At 37.1% G+C, this 23,951-nt stretch overlaps 1 protein-coding gene and 1 pseudogene across 1 annotated transcript; both read right to left on the bottom strand.

The window, feature by feature from the left end:
• Positions 1–11,550: 11,550 nt before the first annotated feature.
• On the bottom strand, positions 11,551–18,987 carry LOC133059298 (olfactory receptor 2J1-like; annotated as a pseudogene).
• Positions 18,988–21,697: 2,710 nt separating this feature from the next.
• Positions 21,698–22,654, bottom strand: LOC133059297 (putative olfactory receptor 2W6). Its single transcript, XM_061146286.1, has one exon. It carries the CDS (start codon positions 22,652–22,654, stop codon positions 21,698–21,700), a length of 957 nt encoding a protein of 318 aa, XP_061002269.1.
• Between the last annotated feature and the right edge of the window lie 1,297 nt (positions 22,655–23,951).

Below are 23,951 nucleotides of genomic sequence, written 5' to 3'. Positions count from 1 at the left end.
ATTTCCCATACTCTAATTGGAAAAGAAACCAAAAAACAGCTAGAAAAATTACTTGCTTATGAGAATGCAAATCAGAAATGTCAAAGAGCTATAGCTGCAATTTGTGAGACTAAAATTATTATTGATTATTTAAAAGCTTATCACAATCTAGGATCAGAAACTCAAAAGATGCAAATGCTGATTGAGGCAATGGCTACTATCTTTACATTGATATGAATCAGCCATAGATTTACACGTATTCCCCATCCCGATCCCCCCTCCCACCTCTCTCTCCACCCGATTCCTCTGGGTCTTCCCAGTGCACCAGGCCCGAGCACTTGTCTCATGCATCCCACCTGGGCTGGTGATCTGTTTCACCATAGATAGTATACATGCTGTTCTTTTGAAATATCCCACCCTCGCCTTCTCCCACAGAGTCCAAAAGTCTGTTCTGTATTTCTGTGTCTCTTTTTCTGTTTTGCATATAGGGTTATCGTTACCATCTTTCTAAATTCCATATATATGTGTTAGTATGCTGTAATGTTCTTTATCTTTCTGGCTTACTTCACTCTGTATAATGGGCTCCAGCTTCATCCATCTCATTAGGACTGATTCAAATGAATTCTTTTTAACGGCTGAGTAATATTCCATGGTGTATATGTACCAGAGCTTCCTTATCCATTCATCTGCTGATGGGCATCTAGGTTGCTTCCATGTCCTGGCTATTATAAACAGTGCTGCGATGAACATTGGGGTGCACGTGTCTCTTTCAGATCTGGTTTCCTCAGTGTGTATGCCCAGAAGTGGGATTGCTGGGTCATATGGCAGTTCTATTTCCAGTTTTTTAAGAAATCTCCACACTGTTTTCCATAGCGGCTGTACTAGTTTGCATTCCCACCAACAGTGTAAGAGGGTTCCCTTTTCTCCACACCCTCTCCAGCATTTATTGCTTGTAGACTTTTGGATAGCAGCCATCCTGACTGGCGTGTAATGGTACCTCATTGTGGCTTTGATTTGCATTTCTCTAATAATGAGTGATGTTGAGCATCTTTTCATGTGTTTGTTAGCCATCTGTATGTCTTCTTTGGAGAAATGTCTGTTTAGTTCTTTGGCCCATTTTTTGATTGGGTCATTTATTTTTCTGGAATTGAGCTTCAGGAGTTGCTTGTATATTTTTGAGATTAATCCTTTGTCTGTTTCTTCATTTGCTATTATTTTCTCCCAATCTGAGGGCTGTCTTTTCACCTTACTTATAGTTTCCTTTGTAGTGCAAAAGCTTTTAAGTTTCATTAGGTCCCATTTGTTTATTTTTGCTTTTATTTCCAATATTCTGGGAGGTGGGTCATAGAGGATCTTGCTGTGATTTATGTCGGAGAGTGTTTTGCCTATGTTCTCCTCTAGGAGTTTTATAGTTTCTGGTCTTACATTTAGATCTTTAATCCATTTTGAGTTTATTTTTGTGTATGGTGTTAGAAAGTGTTCTAGTTTCATTCTTTTACAAGTGGTTGACCAGTTTTCCCAGCACCACTTGTTAAAGAGGTTGTCTTTTTTCCATTGTATATCCTTGCCTCCTTTGTCAAAGATAAGGTGTCCATAGGTTCGTGGATTTATCTCTGGGCTTTCTATTCTGTTCCATTGATCTATATTTCTGTCTTTGTGAATGGCTACTATCTTTAAAAAGGGAAATAAAGGATGCTTTAATTGTGGAGATAAAAATCATTTAAAAAAAAAAGACTGCCCTAAGAAGGCTAATAAAATGCCAAAAATTTGCCCTTGCTGCCGTAGAGGAATGCACTGGGCCAAAAGTTGTAAATTTAAATTTGATATTGATGGAAAACCTATTCCGGGAAACTCCAAACAGGGGACCCCCCAGGTCCCCTACAACAAAAACCAGGGGCAAATTCTATCTTTTCCCTCAAACCCTCAACATCCGGCAGTGCTGCCGTCAATATACCAGCCCTAAATGATTTTTTCCTTTACCCTCAAACAGTCCCTACTAGAGTGCCTACCGGACTTTTTGGACCCCTGCCCCCACAAACTTTTGGTCTTTTGCTTGGCTGATCTAGTCTGACTTCTAAAAGAATTACTGTTCACCCTGGAATAATTGATTCAGATTATAAAGGAGAGATTCAAATTCTGATGTCATCTCAGATTCTATGGCAATTCAAAAAGGGGGACAAAATTGCTCAATTACTTCTTTTACCTTACATTTCTATTAATTCCTCTAATAATGTACGGACAGGTGGGTTTGGCAGTACAGATCAAAAACAATCTTTGTGGACATCATTAGTATCTGAGTATGCCCGACCAAATATAAATATCAAAATTAATGGTAAAAGATTTTCTGGTCTCCTTGACACTGGATCTGATATTACTATTTTTTCCAAACATTTATGGCCCAAATCCTGGCCTGTACAAAAGGTCTCTTGCCAAATTGCAGGAATTTCTCAAACTAAAATACAAAAAGTTTATCAAAGTGTTCGAATATACTTATGTGAGGGACCAGAAGGCCAACCTGCAACATTAAAACCTTATGTGATAAATGTACCCTTTAATCTAATAGGAAGGGACTTACTTATACAATGGCAAACTCAGATATACATTCCACATTTTTCCTAGGGGCCACTGCTCATTTAACAAACAAAACAATTATTAAAATAACTAAGAAAAATTATGAGCCTATTTAGACAAAGCAATGGCCCCTTACGAAAGAAAAATTACAAGCTACTAAAGAACTTATAAACACACAATTAAAATTGAAACATATTGAAGAATCTTGCTCTTTTTGGAACTCTTTTTGTTATAAAAAAGAAACATAACAAATGGTGTCTCTTAACAGAGTTTAGAAAAGTTAATTCTTTTATGAAACCTATGGGTACATTGCAACCAGAGATCCCATCACCTATTACGATTCCTCAAAATTGGCACATTATTATTACTGATTCACAAGATTGCTTTTTAAATATACCTTTACACCCTTTAGACCGGGAGAGATTCACTTTCTCTCTCCCTTATCCTAATCATATCGGGCCTCATAAAAGATTTCAATAGACTATGTTACCTCAAGGTATGCTTAAAAGTCCTGCTACTGCTGCTGCTAAGTCACTTCGGTCGTGTCCTACTCCATGCGACCCCATGGATGTCAGCCCGCCAGGCTCCCCCGTCCCTAGGATTCTCCAGACAAGAGTACTGAAATAAGATGCCATTGCCATCTCCATAACAGTCCTAGTATTTGTCAAAATTTTGTAGCTAAGGCTTTACTTCCTATGTGACGACAATTCCCTCATGCATATATCATTAATAATATACTATAGCTACAAAAAAGAGAAATGATATTTTTGACACTGAATGGCTATGATATTCTTTAGACTCCGAAAAAAACTGATGAAAATTAAATCTTTTTTGAAATTACAAAACCGGTTCTACTTGCACGTGCAGTTAGGAAAAGGTTAACTTGTTAAAATATTGTTTTTTTGGAGCTCCAGTTCTGCCTGGGAAACAAAAATAGGCCTAAGAAAAAAACCTTAAGTTAACTCTTATCATGTTTGGGATACACAGCCCACTCTATCTAGGACTCTAGCCATTAACAAATTGGTGGAGCTCAAAATAAATAAATAAAACAAAAGGATATTTTAGATTTCAAACGGAGAACTATGCCTATGTATCTAAAATTATCTATGTCTCAATGTATGTCTTTGTTTTTTGATAGTGTGGAGTTAATGAGCTCTATTTGGATTCAGCTTTACATGAACTAAAGGGTGTTCAGTGTTGGGTATAATGTTTATTTAAATGTGAATGTGATTTAAATATAATTATCTGTTAATCTAGTTGGGACATGTCTTGAGTCATCAACATTATATAATACTTTTATTATGCCTTGGTTTAAGGTAAACTAAGTTTGTCAACAAAAAGGTAACTTTATATATGTATATAAATATATAGATGAGATGAAAACTTTTAGATAAGCTCTATTAGAAGTAATTGTATTTTTGATAGAATGATCTATTATCTATAATCTGGAGCCGTCTCTTGGGATTGGAGTGACTTAGGTTTCTAGAGTTGTGCTGAACTAAGTAGTAGAAGTTTGTTGAATGGCTGGGTCATTTCCAAATGAAGTAGGATTTTGAAGCGTTAATTGCTGAACATTGGCTTACTCTTAAAAGGGGTTTTTCTTGCAGACGAGCTGAAGAGATTTTGAGCTATTAATGAATATAAATATATATTTATATAGGAATGGATATATATATATAATATAATATGATTTGAGAAATATGTTCAATGGTCTATAAAATGCTAACATGCAAGACATTTCATGGTTGCTATAGAAAAGTAAAATATATGCTTTTAATAGAAAGATATAAGAAATGGCAAATAAAATGATGAATACAAAAATATGTTTTTAATTGTTGAAACATTTATTATAGAATAAAGTGGTATTTACATAAGCTTTACTAGACTAGTTTTTCATTGTCGTTCTAGCTACAGCAAATGTTCTTTCTTCAAATTAAACCAAATTGGAGACAAGAGAAAAATTTTGGGAAAACAATATTTAACAGAATTAACTTTGGTCAGCAGATACATTCAGACTGCAAATATATTAGAAAATGCAGTTGAAAACCACAAAGTATGGTATGTTTATTTGAAATAAACATTGCATTTGTTTATTATGCTATCATACTTTGTTTTGGCCTTTTAACTTTTAAAGATATTTAGTGCTGGAATTTTAAAAAGGCTTATGACAAATGAAGGAAAATTTTATGGCAAATTGATGTAACTCATTGTCCTGAACTTTCTTCCTCTTCCTTCTTACATGTCTCGATCAATACAAATTCTTCTTTTCTAGGGGCAACACCTCTCTAAGGTAAGACTACACAACATGTTATAACCCACCTATCAACTTACTTCACGATAATGAGAACACCTAATTCTATAAAAACAGACAATGACTCTGCCTCTATTTCTAAGCAGTTCAAACAATTTTTACATTCATTCTCTATTAAACAGATTGCAGACATTCCTTATAGTCCACAAACACAAGACATGATTGGACAAACACATTACACACTGTAACTGCAAATAAAAAATTAAATAAGAGAAAATACACAGGAACACTTTTGTCTTCCTTGTCCAGAGCAAACTTTGCTAGATTCTGGTGTAGTGTAGTCTTTAAGCCTATAACTATTGTTGGTGTGACTATTTCTTTTTTTTTTTTCAATTATTTTTATTAGTTGGAGGCTAATTACTTCACAACATTGCAGTGGGTTTTGTCATACATTGACATGAATCAGCCATGGATTTACATGTATTCCCCATCCCAATCCCCCCTCCCACCTCCCTCTCCACCCGATTCCTCTGGGTCTTCCCGGCGCACCAGGCCCGAGCACTTGTCTCATGCATCCCACCTGGGCTGGTGATCTGTTTCACTATAGATAATATACATGCTGTTCTCTCGAAACATCCCACCCTTGCCTTCTCCCACAGAGTCCAAAAGTCTGTTCTGTACATCTGTGTCTCTTTTTCTGTTTTGCATATAGGGTTATCATTACCATCTTTCTAAATTCCATATATATGTGTTAGTATGCTGTAATGATCTTTATCTTTCTGGCTTACTTCACTCTGTATAATGGGCTCCAGTTTCATCCATCTCATTAGAACCGATTCAAATGAATTCTTTTTAACAGCTGAGTAATATTCCCTGGTGTATATGTACCACAGCTTCCTTATCCATTCATCTGTTGATGGGCATCTAGGTTGCTTCCATGTCCTGGCTATTATAAACAGTGCTGCGATGAACATTGGGGTGCACGTGTCTCTTTCAGCTCTGGTTTCCTCAGTGTGTATGCCCAGGAGTGGTATTGCTGGGTCATATGGCAGTTCTATTTCCAGTTTTTAAAGAAATCTCCACACTGTTTTCCATAGTGGCTGTGCTAGTTTGCATTCCCACCAACAGTGTAAGAGGGTTCCCTTTTCTCCACACCCTCTTGAGCATTTATTGCTTGTAGACTTTTGGATAGCAGCCATCATCTCAAAACTCATCACTGGGCACTCCATTGCACTCCAGAGAGAAGAAATCAAGTTCCATGCACCAGAACACCGACGCGAGCTTCCCTAACCAGGAAACCTTGACAAGCCAATCGTCCAACCCCACCCACTGGGTAAAACCTCCACAATAAAAAGGAATCACAGACCTCCAGAATGCTGGTGTGACTATTTCTGTTCCCAATGTGTAGGATTCTTAAAGCAGGGGGAAAACGGCATAAAAAAAAAAAAAAAAGACACCATTTCCCGAATGGATTATTTGTTCCTAAGAATATCAGAAATGTGGAATGTTTGCCTTCTTTTCAGGTCTGTCTTGGAAATGTAGTCATCCTCTTTGACACACTGAACAGTGAGATTCAACAGTTGCTAAGCTGCATTTCTTTTTCAAGGACAAGGTCAAATATATTTGGATGTGAGCAACATTTCATTTGTCAAGTTGTTCTGCATCACCTTTTCAATAATTTCACTTAGGAAAACATATTTGAATGGTTACTCCTAATCCTTTGCCCCAAATAACACAAACCACAGCCAAATACCAGTCCCAAACAGATTTCTGAATGATTTTTTTTTTCTTTTGGACTGAAATATTTCCTAAGAATGTTTTCATAATTATAACTTTCCTCTCTTTTTATAACTATTGTTAATATAGCCTTATTTGTTTTAAAGTTTTTAAACTTACCACAAAGAGATGTTTTGACAAAAGCAAAAAACAAACAAACAAAAAAAGAAGTTTTGAAACATTATAGGATGCCTCCTTTCCTTTGCCCATTTGATATCAAGACGGGTTAACTAATCAATAGAAATCTAAGAAACTAATCTTACAGGGAAAGGATATGCTTCTATTTCTTCAGATGGATCCAATGAGCTCACACGACTTCCTCTTCAGAAGATTCAACCTAAGGGGGCCCCCAGCATTCAGACTAGAAATGAAACAGCAAAAAACCCAGGGAGAAAGAATTCCAATATAAGCCATGGCGACATTAAAAATTTCCAAAAAATGCCACACTCGACATCATCGACCTTATGATCTCCCTACTTGGGGACAGATAAAAACCCTTACTAATTAAACCGAAAACCTGTTTTCTCAACAGGGAATGCCTCGGAATCCTAACAATATTTTTCTTCGCTATGCTTGCTTTGCTTGCTTTTGCTTCCCCCGCTCAGGCTGACCTGATTGATCACACTTACTGGGCTTATATACCTAACCCCTCCCCCCCCTTTTTATTGTAGGTTGTAAAATGGACAGATATAGAACCAATCACATCCACTAATGAGTCAACACATATGCCCCCTCCTTGGAACTGGAGGGGCCCTCTCATCCTGAAGAAAAAGAAAAACTAATTAATATCGTTCTAGGTTATGAAGTCCTTCCTTTATGTATGGGCCCAGCAGAATTATGTACAAACATTAGTCGACAAACTTGGGCTTTTGTCCTGACTCCAGAAAAGGATTTTCGGACACTACTTGGATTATTTACTGCCCTTTCTTTGTCAGTGAACCATGTTTATACTACTGAAACTTTAGGGAAAGAATTAGGGAAAGAACAAAGAACAACATGCCAAGGGTTTACTAATAAGAACTTTAAATATATTCCTGTTCATTGGGACAAATGTCAGGCCAAACCAGGAAAATTAATGTTTATAGCTAATTATACAATTGTCAATTGGGGACCCCATAGTATGTGGTTATTGAACTGCTCAGATGATATTAACAATACTATGTATGATTATATTACTCAAGTAACATGGAAGGTTACTAATACATCAGTGGAACATTACCATGACAGAGGACTTCTTGGCTAGCTTGATGATGGAATGGCCCCCACCTCATCCTCGAATCATCTTTGATAAACAGATAAACAGGCCTAAACAATGGAACATCTGAAAACTTGCTGCAAACACCGAAGAACTTGGGACTTGGACCAGACATTCCACAGGGACCAATCATAGCTATAGCAATTATTTCTTTCGCTATAATCAAGCATATTTTATACAAGCCTGTGTTCCATTTCCTTTTGTTATAGCTATAGGAAACTTACAATTCAATAAGACTATACGTTCTGTAACTTGCATAAATTGCAGATTATATACTTGTCTTAACTCCTCTATTTCCTTAAGATATGATTCTCTTTTAATTCTTTGATCTTGACATAGTCTATGGTTACCAATAAATCTCCAACAGCCCTGGGAAGAAGGTCCCATGGCTGGACTTGCTTCCCGGTTGCTTACTAAATTGCTCCAGCGATCTAAACGATTCATTGGATGGCTGATTTTTAGTATTTTGGGATTAATAGCCATTTGCACCACTGCTGCTGTCACTGGTGTTGCTTTACAAACCTCTATTCAGACACATAATTTTATTCAAAATTGGACTAAAGATGCCCATACTATATGGGCCACTCAGACTCAGATAGATGAGGAAACTCAAGAAGAAATACAGGAACTGAAAACAGCCATCGAATGGGTTGGAGATCAATTAACAGATGTACAAAAACAGGTGATGCTAAAATGTGACTGGAATTCTACTCAATTTTGTGTTACTCCTGTTCATTTTAATAATAGTGCCTACAACTGGGAACAAATCAAGTTTCATTTACAAAACATACATGATAATGCCTCTCTGAATGTACAATTATTACAAAAAGAAATATTTGAAAGCTTTTCTAATAATCTGCCCTCTTCCATTGATATGGAAACTTTAGCTAAACAATTAGCTGATCAATTGTCTGGGCTAGACCCACGTGGATGGTTTCAAAGTCTTACTCATAGCATTGGATCTGGAACCATAATTTTGGTGATTGTCTTAACAATTATATTTGTTGTCTACCATTGCCTTCATGCAAAGATTGTCAAAACTAAACAAACTCTGATGGTCAGAACTCTTCTTACAAATATTATAAATAAATAAGGGGGAATTGTCATGGAATGTTTGACAGGAGGATTCCTACATGCTGTCTCTCATGAGTCCTTTGTCCCTCTTCAAGCAGAACAGCATGCTGCTCCCAGGGACTGAGGTCATTGTGTGAGGCAAGCATGAGTCTCCTTTAGTAAACATTCTCCTTAGGACAAAACAGCTTAATCTCCTTCCCCTTTCTTGAGATATGGATTGTCTCCTGACCTTGTGACTAACATTACCCCTTGTTCCCTTGGTGACGGTTGCTGTACCTTTGGTTTTCTGATCTCTATCATTCCTGAAAGAAGTTTCTTGTACTGCAGCCTATATATACTCATAGAAAAATCATTAAAGCACCTTTGCTCCATCAGAGCTTAGGTCCCCGGGTCTTTTTTGTCTCTCTCTCTCTTTTTCTGGCTGACTCTCTGGAGCGTGGAGACCCGTCGTGCTCACTTTTCTGCCCGGGCTTCTAAGACCCCCTCGAGAGGGCGCCTGGTGCCTTCGTGAGCGATGCAAGTCCTGTGTCAAGGACTTTATTGGTCCTCTGCATAAACCAAGGGATATCAGCGTCTTTCTCTCTTTCACTTTCTTATTGTCGACTCCGTACCACAAGGTTCTGGTCCATTAAAGGACCCCAACAGATAGTTTTACTTCTTCTTTTCCAATCTGGATTCCTTTTATTTCTTTTTCTTCTCTGATTGCTGTGGCTAAAACTTCCAAAACTATGTTGAATAGTAGTTGTGAGAGAGAGCACCCTTTTCTTGTTCCTGACTTTATAGGAAATGCTGTCAATTTTTCACCATTGAGGATACTGTTTGCTGTGGGTTTGTCATATATGCCTTTTATTATGTTAAGGTATGTTCCTTCTATGCCTGCTTTCTGGAGAGTTTTTTTTTTTTTTTTCTAATCATAAATGGGTGTTGCTGTTGCTGCTTCTGCTGCTGCTGCTGCTAAGTCGCTTCAGTTGTGTCCAACTCTGTGCAACCCCATAGACAGGAGCCCACCAGGCTCCCCCGTCCCTGGGATTCTCCAGGCAAGAACACTGGAGTGGGTTGTCATTTCTTTCTCTGATGCATGAAAGTGAAAAGTTAAAGTGAAGTTGCTCAGTTATGTCCGACTCTTTGCAATCCCATGGACTCCAGCCTACCAGCTCCTCTGTCCATGGGATTCTCCAGGCAAGAGCACTGGAGAAGGTTGCCATTGCCTTCTCCAGATGGGTGTTGAATTTTATCAAAGACTTTTTCTGCATCTATTGGGATAATCATATGGTTTTTATCTTTCAGTTTGTTAATGTGGTGTATCACATTGATTGATTTGTGAATATTGAAGAATCCTTGCATCCCTGGGAAAAAGCTCACTTGGTCATGATGAATGATCTTTTTAACATGTTGTTGGATTCTGTTTGCTAGAATTTTGTTGCGGATTTTTGCATCTGTGTTCATCAGTGATATTGGCCTGTGGTTTTCTTTTTTTTTGTGGCATCTTTGTCTGGTTTTTTGGGGGTGATGATGGCCTCATAGAATGAGTTTGAGAGTTTACCTTCCTCTGCAACTTTCTGGAAAACTTTGAGTAGGATAGGTGTTAGCTCTTCTCTAAATTTTTGGTAGAATTCACCTGTGAAGCCATCTGGTCCTGGGTTTTTGTTTGTTGGAAGATTTTTGATTACAGTTTTGATTTCCATGCTTGTGATGTGTTCTGTTAAGATTTTCTATTTCTTCCTGGTTCAGTTTTCTAAGAATTTGCTCATTTCTTCCAAGTTGTCCATTTTATTGTCATATAGTTGCTGATAGTAGTCTCTTATGATCCTTTGTATATCTATGTTGTCTGTTGTGATTTCTCCATTTTCATTTCTAATTTTGTTGATTCTTCTCCCTTATTTTCTTGATGAGTCTGGCTAATGGTTTGTCTATTTTATTTACCTTCTCGAAGAACCAGCTTTTAGTTTTGTTGATTTTTGCTGTAGTCTCCTTTGTTTCACCCCCCCCCCCAACTTATTTCCACTCTGATTTTTATGATTTCTTTCCTTCTACTAACTTTGGGGTTCTTCATTTCTTCTTTTTCTAGTTGCTTTATGTGTAAAGTTAAGTTATTTGATGTTTCTCTTGTTTCTTGAGGTAAGCTTGTATTGCTATGAACCTTCCTCTTAGCACTGCTTTTAATGAATCTCATAGGTTTTGGGTTGTCATGTTTTCGTTTTCATTTGTTTCTGTGCATATTTGATTTCCTTTTTGATTTCTTCTGTGATCTATTGGTTATTCAGAAGCATGTTGTTTAGCCTCCATATGTTTGTATTTTTAAGTTTTTTCCCCTGTAGTTGACATCTAATCTTACTGCATTGTGATCAGAAAAGATGCTTGACATGATTTCAATTTTTTTGAATTTACCAAGGCTAGATTTATGGCCCAGGATGTGATCTATCTTGGAGAATGTTCTGTGTGCACTTGAGAAAAAGGTGAAATTTATTGCTTTGGGGTGAAATGTCCTATAGATATCCATTAGGTCTAACTGGTCCATTTTATCATTTAAAGTTTGTGTTTCCTTGCTAATTTTCTGTTTGGTTGATCTATCCACAGGTGTGAGTGGGGGTATTAAAGTCTCCCACTATTATTGTGTTACTGTTATTTTCCCCTTTCATACTTGTTACATTTGCTTTATATGTGGGGTGCTTCTATGTTGGGTTCTTATCAAAAGCCATTTTAATGCCCCTTTGACATCTGTATTCCTGAGTGTACATTAGTGGGTTAAGACTTGGGTAATAACAGTGTAAAAGGACAGTGAGATGAGCACCACAGGTGTTATCACCTTCTTCCACCCTCTGCCTGACTTGATCTTAGTCACAGCTTGAGTGATGATTCCATATGAGACAAGAAGGAAAAACAGTGGCAAAACAAGGTAAATTACTCCAAGTGTGTAAATGGTAACATCCATTACTTTGTTGTATGCACAGGCTGTCTTCAGAAAGGCAGGCATCTCACAAAAGAAGTTATCAAGTATGTGACCACATAGCAGCAGTGAAAAGGCAAAAGAGCTCATAGTCAGGGCACCACACATGCCGTCAACCATGATGCTGCTGCCATCTTCTTACAGAAGTGAGGTTGCATGATAACCAGGTAGTCCAGGGGTTGGCAGACTGCTGCATAGCAATCATAGGCCATGACAGCCAATAAAAGGCTTTCTGTTGCACCGAAGTCAAAGGTAAAGAAGAACTGTAGGATACAACCTGCATAAGTAACCAATTTGTTTGGCCCCCACAGATTTATCAACATCTGGGGAACAATACTAGTTGTGTAACAGATATCTAAAAATGTGAGGTTACTGAGGAAGAAGTACATGGGTGTATGAAATTGGCTGTCTAGAAAAGTTAGCAGGATAATTGCTGTGTTGTTTAGCAGAGTCATGATATGGAAGAGCAAAATGGTCGTAGAGATAATGGGGTCCAGTTGGGGTTGATTGGAAAAGCCCAGCAAAATGAAGTTACCACCTAAGCTGGCATTGGATATGTCCACTATCTTCACTTTTTGACATCTGTAGAAAGAGGCAATGAAGAAACCAGAAAGTGAGTGAGTGAGTGAATTTGCTTAGTCATGTCCGACTCTATGCGATCCCATAGACTGTAGCCTACCAGGCTCCTCTGTCCATGGAATTTTCCAGGCAAGAATACTGGAGAGGTTGCCATTTCCTTCTCCAGGGGATCTTCCCGACCCAGGGATTGAACTAAGGTCTTCCTCATTGCAGGCAGACGCTTTACTGTCTGAGCCACCAGGGAAGCCCAAAAGGGGGAACAACAGATTACAAAATTTTATTGTTCACATAGATGACTCAATATTGTGAAGGAATAGTGTTTACCAACAAAAAGCTCACAAATTACGGGAAATGTCTTACTTGACCACTTTGTGTTTGGTTAACAAGCTGAGTAATGAACTGTGTTCCATCATTTGATTAGCTAAAATGATCTATCACCCTATTGCCAGAATTAGAAATGCCCACCTGTTTGTTTGGGACTGTCCACTTTGCTTCAATCATCTGCAAATCAATAATTTGAATAATTATTACTTGATAACATTTCAATGCCTGGCATAGCAGTTCCTTATCTATTACCTTTTTTTAAATAGAAAATGTCTTGATCTACTAAGCTGTCATTTTTCCAAATAAATCTTGAAATCAATTTATTATAAGTCAGAGAAAATATAGGAAGTTGTCTGAAATATCTGTATTTAAGTTGTTTAAAAAAGTTTATATTTAAAATTTTCTTTTTGACGAATACAGCATGTCTCAATTTATTAAAGTTCTCCCACTTTGGTAAAGATGAATAGAACTTTTTCATGAAAATATTCTACATATCTTAATTTTATCTTTATTGCTGTATTTTATTTAATTGCTAACTTGATAGGAGAGCTGTAGATTTTAAATATTTATTTTGTATATTCTCTTTTTGCTGAAACTATAGGGACCTGTAATCATTTTTATATGAACTTGCTATATTTAAACGGAGTGAATTATTGGTATGTTATTTCAAAATAATGATTGTTTTGTTTCTTATTTTGGAGTGTGTATGTGTACATCTCTCAGCTGTTAACAGACATGAAAGTCTTGTTGATATTTGTTCTTAAACACTTTAGTTCAGATTTTCATTTTTATAGATGCAGAAAGCAAGGTATAATAAATTAAGAAAAGAATTAATAGTGCTTAACAAGGAAATGGGCTGTGCAAGGAAGCAAGTTATAACAAGTTAAGAAGAGTTAATAGTGTGTAATGAGAGAATTGGGCTGTACAAGGAGTCTGACCCGATAAAAACTAATTTGGTCATCTTCAGCTCTCAGGTTATTTTGGTAGATAATCAGTCCCTGAAAAACTTGAGATGACTGCAGGGTTAGCATTTTCCCTACAACCTTTTGTCCAGGTTGTAATGAAAGTGACACTGACCAAATCGTACCACTCATATGGAGGTTTATTAAGCAGACATTAGCAGGTAGGCATATATTCTACCTGCTAGAATAAGACAGCTGTGCTATATATTCTATAAGCTCATGAAGTCCCAGCTCACTGCCATTTCAGATGCTCACTACTACCTTGCATAAAAGGTTTATTTGAAGATGTGACAGCAGAGGCAGAATTTTGTTACTCTCAGGTCAAAAAAAAAAAAAAAAAAGCAGGACTTTCCTAAGCCCATTTAGGAAACAAATCTTGGGCATTGTCACTAAAATTCTGGTTCCATACCTTTTTGATTCTTATGCCTCTTATGCCAGAAGAGGAGTGTTTCTATATATGTTAGACAGGCCAGGTATGTTTGATACTACTTTTCACTGATAATCCACTTGAACATTAATTGTTATGCAAATTAGCAAGACATTAGCTGTTGATCAAGAAATGCTCAGTGGGAAGTTTTGTGATACCTGCCTTGGAAAACAGCCTTTCTGATTAAATGCCACCTAATATGGTAAATGTGGTGGTGGTGGGGGCACAATAAGATAATTTTTGAATGGAATGAATTCTTTGTTTCCATCATATGATTTTTCAGGGTTGCCTAGTGTCTATAACTGTTCCTTTCCTCTTGCTTTTGCAAACTCCTTTTGGTTTCCCTGTTCTAAGTTGTGGCTGAGTATCATGTTCTATTCTTCAGGCAAGGGGTCTTAATTGTCTGTATCTTCTCTTGACCCTCACTCTAATCCTGTTAAATGAAATGATGCTCTGCTATCATCTCTATGTCAACAATATGTTTACATAAACTACACACATGGTATTTCTGTAGTCATGGGGTCATTTCGAGGCAGATGGTGGAATGGGAAAAATAAATGCCTATGTTTATACCACTCTCTTGAACGTTGTCTTCCTTTTCTTTTTTTTCTCTCAAGAAGACCTGCAAATCATGTTATTGCTATATTTAAAATATATCCTGAATACATTTCTCACTGTCTCCATTTAGGTCATGTCACACTGGTCTCCCTACAGGATAGATGCTAGACATACTACAGAGCAGTCAATCAGATTATTTGAACATGCAAATCAGGTGCTGTCAAATTTTCCAGTGGCTTCCCATCACTCCCCACTTTTATAAAGCATTTTTGTCATATTTACTTTGCCTCTCTCTCAACCATTTGGAAATGAGTTGAAGATATCATGATACTTATCCTTAAATACTCCAGAATGCTTTCCTGACAATAGTGGCATTCTTTTTTATAGTCACAATACCATTATCATATTCAAGAAAATTACTGATTCAATAATACATCTAACATCCAGCCCACATTCAGATTTCCCCATTATCCTCCAAAGTCGTATAGCTGTTTTTTTTCCCCCACACCATTGATCAGAATTCAATTAAGGTTCACACATTGCAGTAGTTGTGTTTCTTTAGTCTAATTTGGAACTATGTGGAAATGGCAACCCACTCCAGTATTCTTTCCTGGGAAATCCCATGGATAGAGGAGCCTGGTAGGCTACAGTCCATGGGGTCACAGAGTTGGACACGAGTTTGTGACTGAACAACAACAACAGTGCTGTCTAATGCAATGCTGTCTAATATAGTAGACTCTAGTCACATGTAACTACTGAGCTGAATGCTGTAAATGTGATTGAGATGTGCTGTCCGTTAAAATGCACACCAATTTTGATTTTGTACAGAAAAAAGTAAGATATCTCAGTTTTTATATTGATCATATGTTGAAATAATATTTTAGATATATCAATTGATTAAACATGATTAAAATCTCGGCTATTCATTTTAACCTTTTTAAAAATGACTGCAAGAAAACTTAAAATACTTATGTGACTTGAATTTATTGCTTATGTGGTATTTTTGTTGGATATGTGGAATCGGAACAAATCACTCACCTTTTTTTTCAAAGCATTGTTTAAATAAAGAGTTGAGGCAATTTGTTTTATAGGAAACAGGTCCCCAACCTCCAAGATCTAGCTTGATGATCTGAGGTGAAGCTGATGTGATAATAATAGAAATAAAGTTCAGAATAAATATAATGCACTAGCATCATTGCAATCTTCCCCGCCATGCCACCCTCCCCCCCACCCCCCAGTCCATGGAAAAATCATGTCTTCTATGAAACCTGTCCCTGGTGCCAAAAAGGATGGGAACAACTGTTATAGAACCATCCTACATTCTGAATGATCACTTTCAGAATAAGCTTTATTCTGAAGCTAGAATGTAAAGTATAAGGCCTCTCGTTTTAGCTCCCCCCACTGTCCCTGTAGAAAGAATCTCCTACAGTTCTACCACTTGTTTTACACTGACTTTCTTGCTCTTTGGCAAGCACATGAAACATATCTTTTGCAATTCCTGGGAATTCTCTTTCCTATATTTTTTTGCAAGACCGTCTCGCTTGCTTCATTCAGGTCTCTGCTCATGTTCACACACTCAGAACTTCCTGACCATCCTTTCTAAATAGCACTTTCCATGATTGTTTCCCCTTCCCTGCTTTGCCTTTCTTTTTTAAGTTTCACCTTTATTGAAGTATAAAATTGTAGGATATTTAAAGTGTACATTGTGATTTGATATGTGCATGCATTATGAAAGGATATCACCCTCTTCCCCACCCATCTAGTTAATTAATACACCATCACCTCACATATTTATTCTTCTATTAGGGGGAGTGAGAACATTTAAGTTCTACTCTCTTAATAAGTTTCAACTATAAAATACAATGTTATCAACTACAGTCACCAGGTTTTACATGAGCTCTTCAGACCTTACTTATCTTATAGTTGAAGTTTGTAACCATTTCCCTCCCCTCCTTTTTGGTCACACCATGTGGCTTGTGGGATCTTATTTCCCCAACCAGGGATTGAACTCAGGTCTGTGACAGTGAAAGCATCGAACCTGACCACTGGACTGGCAAAGAATTCCCCTTGTAACTGTTTATAAAGCTTTCTCTATTTCTCCATTCCCTAGCCCCTGTCAACCATTTTTCTACTCATTTTTCTTTTTAATTCCACATATAAGTGATACCATGAAGTATTTGTTTTTCTCTGGCACATTTTACTGAAGGTCCATCCATATTCTCACAAATAGCAGGATGTCATTCTCATGGCTGAGTAATATTCCATTATATATTCTACATCATATATACCACATCTTCTTTATCTATTCATACCTGTTGATTGGCACTTAAGTTGTTTCCATATTGTGGCTACTGTGAATAACACTGCAATGAAAATGGGAGTGCAGATATAATTTTGAGTTCTGTTTTCATTCCTTTGGATATATACCCAGAAGTGGGATTGCTGGATCATATGTTACTTTTATTTTGAATGTTTAAGGAACTCTTATACTTTTAAAAATAATGGTTTATACCAGTTTACATTGCTACTAGTAGTGCAAAGGTTTCCCTTTTCTCTATATCCTTACCATCTCATGTTATTTGTGTTGGCTTTTTATTTATTTATTTTTATTTATTATTATTATTTTTTAAGGAACTATTGCTATATTTTTATTTATTTGGCTATGCTGGGTCTTAGTTGTGGCATGCAGAATCTTTAGTTGTGGCACATGAACTCTTTGGTTGTGGCATGTGAGATCTAGTTCCCTGACCAGGGCTTGAACCCCGAGACCCCTGCATTGGGAGCACAGAGTCTTAGCCATTGGACCACCAGGGAATTCCTGTGTTGGCTTTTTAATAATAGCCATTTTGACAGGTATGAGGTGATATTTCATTATGGTTTTAATTTGCATTCTCCTAATGACTAGTGATGTTGGGCATCTTTTCATGTACCTTTGGCCATTTGTATATATTCTTTGGAAAAATATCTGTTCAGGTACTCAGTCCATTTTAAAATTGGATAATTGTTTTTTTTTGCAATTGAATGTATGAGTTCCTTATATATTTTACATATTAACCTCTTAGTAGATATATGTTTTACAAAGATTTTCTCCTATTTCATAGGTTGTCTTTGCATTTTTTTTTAAACTGTGTTTTTGGTATCATATCCAAAAAACCGTTTATTTCCCACTATGTTTTCTTCTAGGAGTTTTATGGTCAGGTCATGAAATTTCAGTCTTCAATCCTTCTTTGAGTTAATGATTGTGAGAGGTGTAATACTTTGAGTTAAGTATTGTGAGAGGTCTAGTTTCATTTGTTTGCATGTGGCTATCCAGTTGTCCCAGCATCATTTATTGAAGAGACTGTCCTTTGGTTATTGCATGGTTTTGGCTCCTTTATTGTAAATTAAGTATCGGTATATGTATGAGTTTATTTCTAGGCTTTCCATTCTTGTTCCGTTGACCTATGTGTCTGTTTTTAATTCCAATACCATACAGTTTTGATTACTGTGGCTTTGTAGTATAGTTTAATATCAGGAAGTGTTGTGCCTCCTAGTTTGTTCTTTCAAGATTGATTTGGCTATTTAGATTCTTTATGGTTCCACACAAATGTTGGATTGTTTCTTCTATTTCTGTGAAAAATGCCATTGGAATTTTGATAGGGATTGTATTGAATCTGTAGATTACCTTGGGCGGTAGTATGGGTATTTTAACAATATTAGTTCTTATGGTCTATCCTTGAGAATATTCATGGGTGTTTGAGAAGAATATGTGTTCTGCTATTCTTGGATGGAATGTTTTGTAAATGTTAAGTCCATCTGGTTTAGTGCATAGTTTAAGTCCAATTTACACACAGAGTTGAGGGTGAGGTTTGAGGCACTCCTAGATATTTTTTTTTCTTTTTGCTAATGGATTAAAAAAAGACTAAGTCCATCCCTGTCAACTGCTTCTGATCCTCTTCCCATATGAGATTCCTAATGGTTTATATAAAAGGAATAATAGTCATATAGAACTAATTACAATAGTTACTATATATTGAGAACTTTAATTACAGACTATACTAACACTGTGTGAAATATTTTTCTTAATCTTCTGTGTGGCAATGAATAGAACTACTCAAAAGTGAACCTGAGATCTCACTCTAGGTTGCCTAGGAAAGGAGTTAGCTAGAACTGAGGTTTCTCCCTCTTCCTGGAGAGACTTAAACTCAGTTTTCCGTGCACTTAAACTCACTTAAACTCAGTTTTCCGTTGGACCAGTGCCTTACACTCCCTAACAGGATAGGCTTCAACTTTCCAGGTATTCATGGTCTTCAGGTGCCAGGAAGCTGGCCTTCCTCAAACAGTTGGCATCTAAACCCAGACTGCCTGGCAGCCAAGTAGTCTTGATGTCTCACTAAGAAGTAGAATTCAAGTTTACCTTTTGAGAAGGTAGAGGAGTTGTGTCAGGACTAGTGTGTCAGGACCCTGGTGCTGATTCTCCTCTCCCTGAGATTATGAGAGGGTGGAAGTACTTTGCCTCTTGTTCCTGACTCTTGGTTTCCTGTGTTTCCCCAATAAATCTTGTTCTTTGGTTTTCACTGTGTGATGTTGCAGTATTTATCCTAATGCCTGCTACACCACATTCTTGCAGCAAATTTATGAATTAGAGATGCTGGGGATATCGAGAGGTTGTGGGTAGAGTTTGCCATCTTCTTGGAAAAGAGTGTAATTAATTATAAAAGTTTGTGTGTGTGTGTGTGTGTGTGTGTGTGTGTGTGTGTGTCTGGAGAGCCGGGTGTAGGTTGGAGGATTGGTTGATGAAGGAAAAATTGTCCGACCCTATGAAGATGGGGATCCAGAACGAAAAAGAGAGCAAAGTGATCCAGGCCTCAAGAACCTCATGCCGAAGCAAATTCGGCCAGAGTTAATGGGCTGCACGTCCTCTGATGAAGATGGGTGAATTTCAAACTGGAAAATCTGGAAACAAAAATCTGCCACTAAGGGAGACAGAAGGCCGGGCTCACTGGTACAGAATTGTTATGAAAAAGCAAAGGGGAGAGTCAGTTTCCTTATAAGAACCAATGTGACCTCCTTAGCTCTTTTTGATTTTTATTTTACTTTACAATATTGTATGGCAAAACCTCCTTAGCTCTTACTAGAATGTCAGTGCTTGTATCTTGAAGGACCGTTTTTCATAGCACCACCTTGTGGCCGTAAGCCGAAATGGCAGTAGTGAACTTAGCTACCAGTCCTTTCCTGGTCGGGTATGCGAACGGATATAAACTCATTTTGGGAATTTCAGGTTTAGAGATCGTTCTGGGGGAAAGGCCGCGCAAAATGGAGACAACGTTCTGTTAACATTGCAATTGGGGGCTGATGAATAAACTGCAAAATAATGACAATAAAGAAAAGCAATGGGCCATATTTAAGTTCATGAAATGTTTCTTACCAGCAGGACAGCAAGGATGGAAACTTTTCTTTTGATATTTTGGTTGGCGCACAAGAACTTAAAACCCATCATTTTCATGTGGCTACTGTGAATGTGCACTTAAAATATTAGATAAACATACATTAAAGTTATGTTATTCTTTGATGTTATTTCCTTTGATGCTACTACTGTATCTTAAAAAAATTATAAATTCTCTTGAATCCTCAACTCCAAAGAAAAACCTGTATTTTTCTAGACTAGTGGTAATAATTAGTGTCTTCCTCAAGAAGTACCTGCTGTTTCTGAAAAATGTCAAATAGCTAATATTATTCTCTCTCAGAAAGGAACTGTTTTTCCTAACAAAGGTTTGCTTTTGTTTAACAGAACTGAAAGTACAGGTGAGAAATAGCCTAATGTCAGTTTTTCCCAAATATTTGTTACTTCAGGCAGATGGTGGATTCATTTGCACTTGAAATGACATAGCAGTGGCACTGTAGATGTGAGGACTTTCATTTGCAGAGATGATTTTCAGTCTCTGGAATGATCAACTTGTAGAGAAGTTTAATTTATTCTCCAGCATAGAGATCCCCAGATTTTGAATGTATTTACCAGTAAAATAAAGTAAAAATGGGATTAAACATATGGTTACTAAATTTTTGTTTTGTCAAGTAAGAGCATCAAAACCTTCCCCCCAAATTACCATCTTCTAATGCGAGTTGGTGATGGGCAGGGAAGTCTGGTGAGCAGCAGTCATGGGATCGCAAAGAATCGTACATGACTGAGTCACTGAACTGAACTGACCACTGTAATTCAAGAAAAGAAAGAACATTATAAAGCGAAAGTGCAAGCAGATTGTGTTAAATAAGGAATAGCCTTTTGTATTGACTTCAGTATAAATGGTCAACTTATAGTTGTTGTTTATTCACTAAGTTGTGTCTGACTCTTTTTAACCCCATAGACTGTAGCCCGCCAGACTTTCTGTCCATGGGATTTCTGAGGCAAGAATACTGGAGTGGGTTGCCATTTCCTTCTCCACAGGATCTTCCCGACCCAGGGATCCAACTTGTGTCTCCTGCATTGGCAGGCGGATTCTTTACCACTGAGCCACCAGGGAAAGCCCCAGCATAGTAGCTCTCTGCTCTTTTAAAAGCTTGAGGCAGAAGGTGGAATGGGTGTTGGTGACCTGTTAGTCATTAACACAAAGTGTCCTCTGGCAAAATCGGGTGAATGAAAGAGTGTTATTTCTAATATAAGTGATATGTCTGGGAAGAAAAAAAATCAGTACAATCTTATCTATAATAGATGCTTATTAATAATATTTCCTCAATATTTTGTACATTGCTATACTTACCACATTTCATATTATTTATCTGTAGTCCCTGATTAATCTTGAAGCTTTTAAAAGTATGAATTACATTTTATTTATGTATCTTTATTTGTCTGTCTCCTTATCATTTATCCCTACTTCCTATTTATTTACAGTCAGTACCTAGTACAATTCTTGGTACATGGTAAACACCCAAGAAGTGCTCTTTGAATAAATGTACTGATTGATCTTCTGTTGGGAAAGGTCAATATTATTTCTTTAACTCTCTACACTCTGGTTTTTCAATTTAATTCATGACTTTGCTGGCCATTTTTTAAAATCCACAATATTCTCTTTATTGCACTCTTTACATGTTTGTTTCTTAAAGTGTATATCAGAGGGTTAAGGCTGGGTGTGACAATTGTGTAAAAGAGAGTAAGGAACTTCCCCTCATCTTGCGAGGTACTAGTATGTGGCTTCATGTACATATAGATGATTGTTCCATAAAACAGAGATACTACTGTGAGATGGGAACCACATGTATTAAGGATCTTTCGCCATCTTACTGCTGACTTGAGCCTCATGACAGCTTGAGTGATAACTCCATATGAGATAAGAATTAGTGACAGAGGTACCAGAAGAAATACCACTCCAAGAGCAAAGACAACAACTTCAATTACTTTTGAATAGACACAAGCCATCTTGATCAATGCTGGCATCTCACAGAAAAAATTATCCACCTCCTGGTGCCCACATCTTGGCAACTTCAAAGTCAAAGAGCAAAGAATTAAGGCACTGCCAAGACCACCTAACCAGGCAATCAACACCATCTTCTGGCAAAGCTCAGGGTGCATTATTACTGTGTAGTGAAGAGGTTGACAGACAGCAGCATAGCAGTCATAAGCCATCACAGCCAAGAGAAGGCATTCTGTGGCTCCCAAGTCAAGGGCAAAGAAGAATTGGAGCACACACCCTCCATATGTAATAGACTTTTTTGGACCCCACAGATTTACCAGCATCTGGGGGATAATGCTAGTTGTGTAACAGAGGTCCAAAAAAGACAAATTGGATAAGAAGAAATACATGGGTGTATGGAGCTGGGTGTCTAGGTAAGATACAAGAATGATAGTTGTGTTTCCTACCAGTGTTATAATATAGAAGATGAAGGCAACCACAGAGATGATGTGTTCCAGTTGGGGCCGATCAGAAAAGCCCAGAAGGATGAAGTCTGTTCTGGAACTTCCATTGCTGGTTCCCATTGCTCCTTTTGCAAAACTAGGAGGCTGTACCATGGTAAGAAAAAATAGTGTCAGCCTTAGGTAGAACTAAAAACCTCTGAAGTTTGTCATGAATATCCAAAGGCCACTTATTTGCATGCTTTCTCCCATTTTGGAACACCTCTTAACATATCTGCTGTGTTCATTTCCCCAAATCTCTACATATTTAATCATATCAAGTGTAGTTTTATTTTTTATTTTTGCTATGCCATGTGGCTCCCAGGATCTTAGTTCCTTAACGAAGGATCTAGCCTGGTACCCCAACAGTTAAAATGTGGATCCTAACCACTGGGCCGCCAGAGAATTCCCCAGAATGCTTCTAAAGATAATTTTTGACCACTGAGTCACACAAATATTTTTCTTACAAAGCTGTTGAGCTTAAGGTAAAAGTTAAATGACATTTTCCTGGGGTAAACTCTACCATTTGCTAACAATCACTTTCCATATTCACTTACAAATGTCTATATCTCAACCTTTATAAGTATAATAACAATTATCATCACAACCAGCATCCTCTTCCACTTATTCCTGCTTTTCAACATTACACTGTTGTTTGCATTAAAATGATGTTCTTTACTGTCCTGCCTTTTTTTTGTGCAATATGTTTTTGGTGCCAGGAAAAAAATCCTTTTTATTAACCTTTATTTACTTGTACAGATGCTATAGATTTCTTTGAACACCTTTATGAATCTTATTACACCATCTCAGCAGTCTTATTGTTTTGTTGCAGAGTTAAAAGTTGAACTAATTCCAGAAGGCTTTGGTCCCCACATACACATGGTAGCAATCTGCGTTAGCTCCTATTTACCTGTCCCTTCAGCAAAATTAACAAGGCAGTTAATTGAAACAAAAAGTTTATTAAACAATCAATGAGTTGTTTTTCCCCATGGAATTTACTAATTACATGAGCTTATCCTCTGGTTGCTTTGGAACTCTATAGGTAAAACTATCACCTAGTTTCAACTCTAAAAAAATGCAGATTAGGGATATAATTATATCAGTCTTACTTTGTCTGGATATGTATCATATCATTAAACAGATGGAATGTCTAATTACTGAGTTAGTTTATGAATTTTTTAATGTATATAATCTCAGACCGTGAACTTCAGTCCTAAATGTATACTTTGCACTTCTAGTGTCTTTGGGTCAAGGAATAATTACCTATTTGTTACAGTTATAGTAAGATAAGGTAAAGATAAATTACCTACAGTATATCATTGTTATAAGCATTTTAGTTAGAACATTATATATTATAATCATGATGAAAGAACTGTTATTA

Source organism: Dama dama, chromosome 7 (assembly GCF_033118175.1).
Source record: "Dama dama isolate Ldn47 chromosome 7, ASM3311817v1, whole genome shotgun sequence".
Taxonomy (NCBI): domain Eukaryota; kingdom Metazoa; phylum Chordata; class Mammalia; order Artiodactyla; family Cervidae; genus Dama; species Dama dama.
Note: the sequence above shows the minus strand (reverse complement) of the source record. Positions and strands in the feature narration are given on the sequence as shown.